General features: G+C 27.1%; 1 protein-coding gene across 4 annotated transcripts in view; it reads left to right on the top strand.

The window, feature by feature from the left end:
* Golgin97 (Golgin 97) overlaps window positions 1-13,957 on the top strand; it is a 99,345-nt gene that overhangs the window by 55,356 nt on the left and 30,032 nt on the right. For all 4 annotated transcript variants that reach the window (XM_075355656.1, XM_075355657.1, XM_075355658.1 and 1 more), the window contains 2 exons: window positions 220-329; window positions 8,924-9,115. In XM_075355656.1, the coding sequence (XP_075211771.1) occupies window positions 220-329; window positions 8,924-9,115 (302 nt within the window). The remainder of the gene's footprint in view (window positions 1-219; window positions 330-8,923; window positions 9,116-13,957) is intronic.

Here is a 13,957-nt window from a genome sequence, read left to right as displayed (position 1 = left end):
TAATCCTTTCAAGCAATTGGGCTATTTTTTTCTGTTGTTTCTAGGGTATGACCCCTCTACCAATTTGTGACATGATCTTTTATCTGTAAATATGTTAATTTACTGAGTTTATATCTTATCTTTCTTATTAATAACTTCAATAAAATGAATTTAATACTTTTTAAATATATGTATTTAAAAACAGATATTTTTCAAAGAAAATGTTTTTTTTTGTGTTAGCTTTACTTGGAGAAAGAGCTTTACTGGAAAGAAGATTAGAAGAAGCCCATGTCCATCTGTCTGATATAAAAGCATCTTGGAGTGGACAAATTGCTGCACTTGAAACTCAGGTTAGATTCCTATAGCTTAGAAACTATTGTGCGGTTTAAAACTGAATTAGAGTAGATCTGATGCATATATTTGCAAGCATGAGCTTCCAAAAATTGTTGTGTAACTTCATGTATAGGCATTCTTTTTTTAAGTACATTTTTTACTGTTAACCTTTTTTTATCCAGACATTTAATTTTTTTTAAAGTCTTAATTTTTTTATGTTGTTGATTAATTGTTCTGTTTGCTGAATTGTTTAGCTACTTATTTACTTTTGAAGGCTTATTCTATACTTTTGACAATGAATTTATACTGTATTTATATTTAAATAATTTAGTATTTAAAATAGATCTCCATGAACAGCTTTTCTATTATTATATTTTCATCTTTTCTTATATCAAAGATTCCATTTGGTACTATTTTATTACGTGTAATTTGTGAGATCATTGTACTTTTAAATAGATACATTTTTAAAAATCATCTGCTTTTGTTATTGACTAGTTAGTTTTCATCTCTGTTACAGGATGTTTTGCCAGATGAATCGAGTTTTTTTGCAATTTTTTTTTCATTTCCTCTTATCTTCTCATTGGTTTAAAAGACAAGTCTTTAGGCTTGGAAATTTAGATCTAAATAATTTATCAGATTCTAAGTAGTTGACTTGCAGAAAAGTATAAAGTTTAATACAAATTTTATTATAACTAAAATATAACAGATTGTTTCAGGTCAGTCTTATTACAATACTTATACATTAACTCGCACCTACATGTTCTCCATTTTAAATTCATATTTTTGATTGCATTAAATATAATGATAATATGATTAATTTTGTATTTCAGTGACGTTGTTATATCTTTAAACTTTGTTATATGTTTTATGTTACTGCACAATATATTAAATGCAACAAATTGCCTTTCGTTAAATTGTTTATCCAGTAATTCATTATTATTCTATTTACACACATTAAAACATAAAATAGCAGTATAACACTTTCTAATTACCAAGGAAACAGCAGTATAGTTATTCCAGGAACTTAAGATATTGCCGCTTAATCTCAAACAAGCAACTAACCTTAGCAGTGAAATAAAATAGAACATAATGTAAAAGTATGCTGTTAAACTAACAGATTGCAAGTTAGTAATTGTCTCTTAAGCCACACTTGCTGTATATTTTATTATAGATCAGATAGTTGAAATGGAAGAGGCAAAGATATGCATCTGCAAGTGAACCATCAGTATAATTTTATGGATGTAGTAGATACTGACATTGAGAAATCTTCTCCATGTACAGTTATTTTTGTTAAAGTTTGTATGTATTATAGTAGAAGTTATAATACTACTTTTTCATGGTAGTAATCTTTGTTGAATTGTTGAAATGTTTTTTTTTTTTTTAAGGTAAATTGAACTGAGATAATATTTTTAGGTAAGTCCAGAAAGGTTTTTGAAACTGGAAACTGGATCTTAATTCTAGAATAACAAGAATTCATTTTATTCAAATTTAAATTCTTTCTGGTTACTAGTTACTGTGAAAAGGTGATAAAAATACAAATAGGTTTGCTCTAATCATGCATGGATGGAAGTTATACTGGGTACAGGTTTTCTTTGTGCTTTTATGATTTATATGCAGACAAAACAGCTAATGTTAGATGATGTTGAATTTTATGATTAGGAAGTCTCAGAATTGACAAAAGGAGAATATGTCAGTGTACATGATGAAACAGATTAAGACTATGGCTATTTCATGTAAACTATTATATTAAAGTCATTACATAAAGTTTTAAAAGTGTCTGAGGAAATCATTTTTGGTGAAAACTGAAAAATTGCAATATTTAAAATTTAGAAGAGAAGTGTGATTGCTTTAGTAATGTACTAAGACGAAAGATAATTACAAAAAAAAGAAACCAAGAAATAAAACAATTATTTTGTGAAACAATAATTTAGTGTTAAATATTTTCCCTGTTTTTTAATCCTATGTGTAAGTGCACTGTAAAAAAATTGTTTAATTTTTAAAAGTTTATTAATACAAAATACTAAGTTTAAAAATATTTTCAGTTAACAGATGACTAAAATTCATTCATGTAATACATTGCTGGAACAATTTCTTAGACAGAATCTATTGGTAAAAATGTATATTTAACCAAAGTCTTAATTTATTAGTTTTGCTATTATATAACCTCAATGCAAATTAGCAATTACTATATATAATACATATTAAAACTTCTCTTAAACAATGCCTTGACATACTAAGAAATGCTTTTATTGGTGGGGGGGGGGGGGTTGTCCTTTTAACACATTGACTATGGACCTAAATTCATTAATTAAGAAGCAGATTTTATTTTGTAAAATATATTATATTCTCTTGTTTATATATATATATATATATATGTGTATATGTATACACATATCTGGTGAGCCAGAAGTTGCTACCCATTGTAAACATTAAGATAATCTTGTTTCTGATCTTCCTATTGATTTTAAATTGCCACTTTTTTTGTTTTCATCAGATAATTATTGACACAAACACCAGACTGCACTGCTATTCAATCAGATATCTGTTATATGCAGGCGTTATTATGTTCATTAGCCGTTATTGATTCTAACTTGTGAAGATATTTATTAACGAAGAAATAGTTTTTACTTTAAAAACCTGGTACAAAGATGGTACTTATATGATGGTATTTATATGTAAATGAATGTTTATTTGTTCTGCATGCATTCCTTTGCCATTCATCTGATTGTGATGAAACTTTGGTAAGTTATGCGTATGCCCACGAAGGTTTCTGAATTAGTTTGGACCCACTAGGTGGCACTGGGGTCGGGATATTTAAAAAAATTGTATTTATGGTCTGATTTGGCTCATATTCAGTATATGTGTTACTTACATGGAAAGAATTACCTCTGCAAAAAATCTGATGTGGACCACATGATTTCCTTGAACGCCTATTAAATTACATAAACATATTTTTTTTTTAAATGAAAATTACGTAAAATTTTATTTCATTAATAACTTCTGATATTTTTTCTTTTTTTTTTTAATTATTATTTATTGTTATTTTTTTTTTACAATTTGAGGTTAAATTATTAATAAATCTGTATATTTAAATTTAAAAAAAAAGGATAAAGTCAGATTTGAACCCATGTGCACCTTCCCTTCATAAGATCCAAATATTTCATTAATTAGAATTTTATTTGGCTATAACTCTGGAACCAATGAAAATAAGCACCAGTTATGATATATCATTGAAAAGCTCTCAATGAGGACTTATTGTACAATTAAGAAAAAGTCAAAATCCAATTTTTTTGGATTTTGGACTTTTTGGCACACTTTTGGTCCAGTTGATTGCAATCAAAAGGGGAGGTGCACAACTAGGTGTTACAACAGTCTTAAATCCAATATTTCAACATCCTACTGCTAATCATTTTTGAGTTACGCGAGATACATATATACAGACTTCATGCCAAAACTAGTCAAAATGGATACTTCCATTGAAATCTGAAATTTTCTGCAATCACAATATTTTTTTTACTTCATATAAGGAAGTAAAAATTAAATGAATTAGAGTAAAAAAAAACAGAATATTATATTTGTTAAAGCTGGAATAAATTTTTAAAAAAGTCTAAAAATATTCATTCATAAGTTAAGGTTTAATTCGATGTTCTCTAAATTTATCACCCCGTCTTATAAAAGGTAAACAAGAATGTAAAAATTTTCAAAAAGATTTTCTTTGTTTAAGGTCCAGGGTTTATAATTTTGGAAAATTGTAGAAATTTTTTGAGAGGCCTAAATAATATGATATACAAAATACCAAAAAAATTAATAAAATATTTATTAAAACCAAAGAGAGATAGAGCAAAAAGATAAAAAATACATATATTTATAATTCAATTTTAAGAGCTGGGGGTTGATTATTTTGAAAAAAGGTTTTTTGATTTAATTATACAATTTAGATACAAAATCTGCCGAAGAAAACCTTTTTCTAAAGTGCCTCTAAGAAAATCAAAATTGGTTTTTTGCGATATCCCCAATCCCCTAAAAGAATTTTGAGAAAAAATTAACAGGATCAATACCTTACATTTAGATTTTCTTGAGCCAAAATTTGAAGAAACATGGTTCAGTCAATCTGAGATATAATGCCAAAAGAGTACAACATAAAGTCCTACGTATCTATGCAATACATCCTTACATAAATATGTGTTTTTTTTTTTTTTGTGTAGGGGTCAATCCCAAAAAAGTGTCCCAAAAAAACATAAGCTGGCTGCGAGACCAATTCAAAAAAATTTTAACCTACCCATTTGTTTTCTACATGTTTCAAAGCTATTTTTTTTAAGCAGTTTACCTGTGGTAGCCATTTTCGTTGCAGTGTACACACCTATTTTTGTGATTGTAAGGGTTTACGGAAAAAATCATAACTAAAAAACTATTGGTCCTGGAAGGATATAAATTATATTTTCTCAAGGTAAAAGATTGGTCCATTGGTTTATTTACCTATCTCTTCTTTCTATGAGAAAATTGCTGAATAAAGTTGAACATAAAAAATTGTGAAATTTCACTTTTGGTTTTTTTTTCCAAGAATTAGGGATGGCACACACAGTTTGAATTATTTTTTATATGTAGGTATATGATAGTAGTTTTACCACAGATAATTAGTGAAGTGAATAAACTATACTTTTTACTTTAAAGTAAATACTGGTCAAGTAAAGTAAACCCTTGAGACTAAGTGAATAACCTTTTACTAATACTTATAAGTAAACATTTGTAGTTGTCCATGTATTTGCCAGTAGTTTTCCCATTTTGCTTTTACTTATCCAGTATTCTCTTTACTTATCAAGTAAACACTTATATGATTCATATCCTGTACATCATCATGTTCAGACACGTTTATCAATACATCAAACGTTTCTTTTGTTTTAATCTTTTCCCATCACAATGATCTGCGGTTGATTAGCGCTCCACGAAAATACGTTGGTATCTGATTGCCTCAAAAATTACAACAATTTAATTGCAGAATTATTTTGCGCATTTCTACCGCGTTTTTTATTAGCGAAATTTTTTGCTTTCTGTTATGAAACATAGTTTGCTGATTTTAAAAATAATACTTTCAAGCAAATCGGTTGAAAATTGGGCAAAATATGATGAAAAACCCGTGTCATCATAGATTAGTAACATATGTTAGTATAAGTGAACGTAGATTCAGAAAACTACGTTTTATAAAAATTCCCACCACTCAAAAGGCTATTCATATTGACAAAAAACCATTTTTACTGTTAACTCTTATTCATTACGAATCGTTATGTGTTACATGTTTACCGATATCATTTGTCAGAAAAGATATTTATAGACCTCAAGTAAAGTGACGTATTTATGACCACAAATTCCTTCTTTTTTTTTGTGTGCCGTATATCATAATTTATTATGTGTTTCAATACATCGATATGTTGGTAGTAAGATAAGCTATACATTTCTGAGAAAAAAATGGTCATATTCTTTCTAGTCTAAATAAACATTTTACATCATATAAACAAAATAAGCGACTTAGATGCCATATAAAATGATTTCGTAACAGCGTTTTAAAATTGACGCTGTACATAGCTAGTTCAATGGCTACATGATCTGAAAAGGTTAATCAATCCAGCACTGTTTGCATGCCAGTCTTTTAGCAAACATCATCATGTCTAGTGAAGAGACTAATTTTGAAGTTCAAGAACCAGTAGAACCATCTGCGTCAGAAAGTAGCAGAATTTATTTGGTAAATATTCTTAAAGACAACACCGTTGTTTTAGACTGGTCTATGAGTTCTAAAAGAATTGCTGCCAAAGAAAAAGCATGGAACACTATTCAGAAGGAATATCAGAAAAGTGCGGGGAAGTCAATTACAGTAGAAAAACTAAAAAAAATTTAGTACTTCCCTATTTTACAAGTAAAGAGAATACTTGTCAAGTATTTGGTTTACCGTTGTTTATTCACAGAACTGCAAGTAAACACTTGTATAATTGCAAGTAAAAGTAAATACTGGTTTTTATTCACTTCACTAAATATTAATGGTGATATACTTAACCCTATATTTTAATTAATTTTTGAAAACTCTTTTTTTTTAAATTCAAATTTTAGCTTAAAATCTCAAATTTGCACAACTTGCAGTGTTTTTTGTAGATACTTATGGCAAATAAAAAAAATTCTCTTGTATTGTACTAATAAAAAAGTTAACCTCTCAAAAATCATCAAAAACCTGTTAAAAGCAATACCATTTTGACTCATTAAATAAGTGCTCCAAGGGGGTTTCTTGTCTATGCACTTTACATTTTTTTATATATTTAGCCCCTATGTTGTTGAAGTTGAGTTTTCAATATTTTAAAAATAGTTATTTTTTTTAATTATTAATGGATAGGTCGTAATTTAATAACTTAACCAATACCTGTAAACCTAATACAATTGATTCAAAAATGTTTGTAAAACTTACCCAAACTGAGATTTTAATGAGTAGCCTACATATTTTTTCAAGAATTCATTTTTATTTTTATATTGGTTTATTTTTTTAAACACTATAAAAGAAAAAATAAATTGTAGCAAAACTTTTATTATTCTTCAATGAAGTAGCCTATTTTTGTAGTAATGAAAGCTTATTATATAGTGTGGTTAACCAACAACTGTGATATCTCTTCAGATAATTCTCGAAATTGTGTGAGAATGACCCATCACTGTAGTTAGTTCCAGTAATGTCAACTTTCTCAGGACTTTGCAGATCGATACAGACACTTTGTCCTGTGGAGACTTTTGAAATGAGATGTACATGTGTTACAGCTGGGTGGAAAAAATGAACCTACACATTGTCATTTATGAGGCTTCAAAAAAATGCTTTTGAAACATTTAACACAAAGAGACTTTCTAGGAGCTAAATTTAAATTTGGAAAAATATATTCTTTAAGAGCTTGCTCTAATGTTATTTATCTTTAAGTTTTATTAACTGTTTTTTATGAGTTTTCAAAGGATCATAACAGAACTGTTCATGCAGGTGACTGAATTTTGACAAAAACTTTTTTTCATGATATTTACAAACGCTAAGTGTCATCTGAATTAACACAAAAAAATAAGTTTTTTGTTTTCATCACTAAATTCACAAATGTTAACGAGTTCTTTTGGCACTGTTTTACCATACTCTGTTTTATGATAGTTCATTCACATAAATTCCTATGGAACATTGTTTTATGTGACATTACTTGAAAATAATGTAAAAATGTAACTGATTTTAAAACTTGCAAATATATTACTAAGTAAAACTTATTTTTTAATAAACATTTCCAAACACAGGATGAAGTTTGAGACACTCAGTAAAGATGTGAACAGGTTACTGACTAATGTCAGACTAACCAGTCAGTAACTGCAAAGCTAAATGATGCAACAAGCATAAATGAGCATGTTATAACATGAATTGAATGGTTCAACAAGTCGTATTTCAAGTACAGTAATAAATATAAAAATATTAAAGTGCCAAAAAGACAAGAAACCCCCTTGCAGCACTTATTTAGCAAGTCAAATTGTATCACTTTTAACAGGTTTTTCATGATTTTTGAGAGGTTATAACTGTTTTATTAGTACAATACACAAGAAGATTTTTTATTTGCCGTAAACATCTAAAAAGATACCGTAAGTTGTACAAATTTGAGATTTTTATCACCAGTCTCATCAGAGTTATTTATAGCCAAAATTTGATTTTTTTTAAAAAATTAGTTATCAAAAATTCATAAAACTTTAGGGGTAAGTATAAGGGATATCTCTTAATGTAAAGACCACTGGGAAATTTTTCTCCTTAAGGTTGGTGAACCTATGTCGTTCATGATCAAACTAGTAATTTACACACTGCATTGTTGTCTGTAAGTTGTCGTGTTGTAATATCTTTGATTACGTGTGAGTAATTACGTTAAGATATGAATAGGAAAATCTATGTTGCCACTGACTGTGAAATATGTGGAGTAATATGTTTTTTAAATCATCAAAATGTTAAGCTGGCTGAAATTCATAGGCAGTAATTTTCTTTAATTTTTATAAAATCTTAACCCATCTGTCACATCAAAATTGAAGATACATGAACTAAACAGAAGCAATTTGTGAAATTTTGCATGTATCCTTTGCTTATTTTTTAAATGTTATTTTCTTTATTTCTAACTTATTAAAATAAACAGCAATATTATTAATTATTGATATTGATACTAAAAATGATCACTAAAAACATTTTAGTGATTTTGAGTTAACCTACAGAAAAATAAAAAATATATAAATAGATGTTGAATATGTAAACTATCATGACACTTCTCCATTTGTCTGAGGCTAATATTAGGAAAATATGTTGTACATTTAATATAATTTATGAAAATATATATATATATATTTTGCAATTGTAGATTTTAATGTTTAGACAGAACATTTTTTATACTGCTTACTTTAAAAGTGCAGGATAGATTCAATGTAAATTTGGTTTATACCTTGTTATAAGCAAAATGTTTTTCTACAAGGTTTTCGTTTCACATATTTGTTATTATTGTTAGATATATCATTTCCAAAATCTAAAAATAGGTTGCTACTGTAGGGTTTAAATATTTTATGAATTTTGTAATTGTTTTGTTAGGTTGGTAGACTTAGCCGACAAGCTGGTGAAGAAGGAGCAGAACGTAGAAGAGCTGAGGAACGAATCACAGAATTAGAATCTCGTTTAGAAGAAGAACAGAATGAAAAACAGAGACTAACTGTTCGATTAGAACGTGTTACTGCTGAGCGAGATAATCTTGCACAAGAACTGAAAAACGTAGCTCATGATGTTGTGAGTTCTTTGCCCTAACACAGCCTAACATCACAAGCCTTTTTTAATTTATAATTAAATTCCATTCTTTTATAATACTTTATTTTATTTTTTCAAGAAAGGTTAATCCTTTTTTAAGACACTTTTTTTATACTAACCAGCATGGCAGTTTGTTAATTATAATATTTTAAGTTGTAATACATGCAATTGCTTGGTTTTTCATATATGTTTTTTATTGTTATTAGTTATGCTATGCTATTAAAAAAAACTTAATTATTTTAAGTTTCAGTATAAATTAAGTACTGTTTTGTTTTAGCAGGAAGGTTTTTTTATAATGTATTAATTTAACGCTAGTCACATACGCTTTAGTTATTATATATAAGGGTGTTTTTTATTTATTTTGTTTTGCTTTTCTTTTTTTTTGTTATGATAGGAAATTTGTATTGACTGAAATTGGACTAAAAGTAATTAGTTTATTTTTATTTGTGTTATATTTTGATTTTGTTATTAAATTCTTTCCTTGATATTTTCCTTTCAATTATACATTAATATTTTTATTCCTTAACATTTTATTGTTTGCTTATTGTAAACTACATTTAAGTTTTTTTGCACTTATTAGCATGCTGTTTAACCATAATAACAAAGTTTATAGACCAAGTGGTTCCAAATTTTATCCCTAATAATTTTACAGTAGTAAGTGTATTTAAAATACTAAGCCTTTTTCAAAGATTGCTCTATTGTACCAATTTTGGAGTTCTGTAGGAAAAACTTTTTTTATTTCTGTAACATTTCAAAAATATTGAACCTTTTTCCACTTTTTATGAAAAATTAAATATTTGTAGAGCAAAATTTAACACAATTTCAGTTGCTTTATCCAGCTTTCTATTTGAAAGCTGTGATATTCTAGAAAGAAAATAAGATAATTTTATGTTCTATGCATTTTAAAAATATGCTTCATTTTTACATAAAAAAAAACAAACTCTGAATTATATAGTTGTAGGAGTTACAAAGTAGACTTTCAAAAATCCTGTACAATTCTATAAATGGTATAGAAAGTGATCTTATTTTTAATATTTGCTCAATAAAAATTTCATTTGTATTAAAGAAAAGTATAGGTAAATAAATATATATAATTTCTTCTTGTTTTTTGTATAACAAAAGATATTTAAATATTATATTATCCAAATTTGTTCATAATGAGCTTATATTCTGACATTAAAATTAGCTGCATGATACTGGTTGGCACAAAATAGAGGTTAAAATCGATTTTATTTTTCTAAAGTGTGGAAATTGTTTTTCTTTGTTTTTTTGTTAGAGTTTTAGTTCTGCACATATACAAATAACAAGAATAGTTAGTAGAATTAACATTTTTTTAGTAGGAAATTGAGTTGATGTATTATATTTAGAAATTATAATAATTTGTTAACAATATCTATCATTTTTTCAACTCTCCATTTGCTGGATGAATTAGTTGTCATTTTATGTTATGTTTAATAAATGTGTTTCATTAAATACAGGATTTGCTATTAAAAAAAAATAATAAGGTAAATGAATTTTGTTTTCAGTTATTTGTTATTACAATATTAATTTGTATATATCTATAATTTTAATATAGGTAGTGTATTGTATTTATTGTTACATATATTAATGTCTTTTTTGCAGTTAATGCATCTAATGATGAAATTATGTAAAACTACATTCAATCACTGTAAATTTACTAATCTGTGGGTATTTTAGTTTAATTTCATCAACTTTCTTTCATCTGGAGTATTTGAATGAATATTTAAAATTCATGTTGCTGCACTATAGTAGTATTATGAATATAAACTGAAAAGGATTTTGCTTTTTTTAACGTAAAATTTATGTTAATATTTTTTTTTGTGAACATTTTTTCATACAGGCTATTTACTTGTATCGATTAAGTAATTTAAAGAAAACATGCTATTAACATTTTGCTACTGCTAGTAGAAATAAATTGTTTTTTCCATTCAGTCTAAATTAGAAGTATGGTAATCAATGTAATTTTGATGCTGGCTATATTGGAGTATGAATAAAAATAGTTTAATATTTAAATTTAAAAATAATCTTACAGAAAAAATAAGTAGAATTTATATAGCTTAACATTTTTCCTTATTAATTAGTAGACATCTGAAAAAAATAATTGTACAAGCTATAAGTTACATTTTAAAAAAAGAAGTTTACAGACACTTGATAATATGGTACAATGTAACTTACAATTTGATAATTCTGTAATGCTTGTATAATTTATTGAGTAGCACATAGAGAATGAAAGCACATAAAGTAATAATAAAATGTCGGCAGCTGTTTATTAAAGCTGTCTCCCTAAATTATTTAAGTTAAATAATGCTTTACTGTTTCCATTTGCTTAGATCTTTTCTAATCATATTAGTAATCTACTCTGTGGAGAGTGTACATGAGTGGTCTTTTTGCAATTGTTGAGTGATTCATATTTTACACTTTTCTAAAGTATATTAATGCAATATAAATATACTGTATAATCTGGAAGCTTGTGTGCAAGGAATATTGTGTAGAGATTTTACCTTGTGTGTGATCAGGATTCAAATCAAGAATCTTTTTTTGATGAACATAAAGGTACTGCTACTCAATTTCAAAGGTTGCCTAACTTTTTAAGTAGCAGAGAATAAAAGGACTCATTATAAACTAATCCATTTCTTTTTTAAGGTTAGAATGACTGCTTCTGAATTAGTTTTTGTGATAACATTTGAAATAAAAAGTTTTCTATGTTTGCTGAACATATTAATAAATAATTTTTATAACTGTACCTGTAGAATTTAATAAACTGTAGAATTCTTTATAAACATAAAAAATTACTACAAAATTATTCAGAATTCTGGTGGTGCTATAAAAATTATTTTGTGCATTTATTTGTATATACTTCGATTGGGATACAGAAAAATCAGAAGTGCTTTATTATTATTTTATAATTAGTATTATCTGAAGATTCATTGATAAAGAAATATTGTTTCCATAAAAGAAAATCTTTAATTATATTTTAAATAAATTAGTAGGAAAATTTTTAAAAATTTGGTAATATATTAAAAATGGCAGTGGAAGCACAATAAGGTCTTTTCTCATAAGCCGAAGTAATTGTTTTGAGTTTTTCAAAAAACAGTTATGGGTGAATATTGTTATTTTTTAAGAATAAGTGAATATTCTTTTTAGCAAATATTGCACATTCATAAGTATAAATACAAGGATAAGTTAACTTATTTAATTTTCTTAATATCAGTGTATATCATTTATAATTATGGCCACCACATAATCAACCAATAATAGCCCATTTTTGTATCTTAAAAACTAAAGGGAACATCAAGAGATGGCATTATGATTTATACAAAAACATATATAGGCATAATAAATATTTAGTAATGATGACAAGCTAAGGGTTTTATTAAAGCACTTTAGAGCAAAACAGTACAACTTGATTTTATTACAAATTAAATCAATTTGACCAGAAGTTTCCCTTTGCGGCCAAGAGAAGTACTCTTGTTTCTTGTTATTAAGAAGAATTCTATCCGCATGGATAGAATTCTCTACATTGGAAAATGCATATTTTCCAATGTTTTATCTACCTGAGAAGCACAATCCAGTTGTTTTATCGGTATTTAAAGTTAGATGATTACAATCTGTTCAGTTAATAACTTTTTTAACTACTGTCGTACATATGCTTATAATAGTTTTAATGGCTGATTATTGTTTGGTTACAGTACAGCAGTTATTTAAATTACTGTTTTAACACATACATCCACAAAACATGTAAAAGTCAATTCAAAGGTGGATTTTTTAAATGTTTTTTAACTCATTATGTTCTGATGTTTAAAATTTGTATATTCATAGATAAAATTTTACCAGATAAAACAATAAGAGTATGGTGTGTGCCTTACATAGTGGCAGCTTGTAAATTAGGCAGCATGCAATGCACGATTGCCAACCTTAAGAGCTCTTGAAATTTTGATTGAATTATTTTATTCCCCAGTGGTTTATTGCATAATAAGTTACTTTTACTGTTGACCTTCAAAAAAGCATTATTAGAATTAACATTGTTAATTGGAAGAACATTTTTGAATTATTGGAAAAACAGGACATTAAGAGGATGGACTAAAGAATTATTTGAGAAGACTACAGGAATGAACAATGGTGAGATCGGGAGGTCAACAAAAAGAAGCAAAGGTGTAAGGTAAGGTTGTAATCTGTCGCTTATCTATCCTCTGTTCAATGCCTACGTACAGGAAGCACTAGACATAGTAAGGACAGAAGTCAGCATAGGAATTAATATTCATCAAATGAAAATACGCATCAGATAACATTGTGGTTATACATACATACATACATACATATCATCCTCATTCATCCTCTGAAGTAATACCTTAACGATGGTTTTAGAGGCTAAACAGAAAAAGAGAGAGATAACATTGTGGCTAAATCGCAAAATGAATAAGATTTTGAAGACATAATAAAAATGGATGAGATACTTGCCAAAGATTATGATCTGAAACTGAATGATACAAAATCAAAGTCAGTCGTGCCCAAGAACAGTAGCAGTGCAGTAATAAAAATAATATACAGAGCTTTAGACCAAGTTGATGAAGTACCAGGGATAAAATCAAGAACCACATAAGTGAAAATTGCTTTTAACAAGAAGAATACTCTTTTACAGTAAAATTGTTTTGAGATAAGAAAGCAATTTCTTAAAATGTGTGTGGAATGCAGTGTTGTATGGAAATTTTAAGCTGAACTTTCACATAAAGTTACTAACTAAAAAAAAAAAAAAAAAAAAATATATAAAGGGATGAATCAAAATTAGAGCATATTATTATTTGT

This window comes from Lycorma delicatula, chromosome 2 (assembly GCF_047948215.1).
Source record: "Lycorma delicatula isolate Av1 chromosome 2, ASM4794821v1, whole genome shotgun sequence".
In the NCBI taxonomy this organism is placed as follows: domain Eukaryota; kingdom Metazoa; phylum Arthropoda; class Insecta; order Hemiptera; family Fulgoridae; genus Lycorma; species Lycorma delicatula.
Note: the sequence above shows the minus strand (reverse complement) of the source record. Positions and strands in the feature narration are given on the sequence as shown.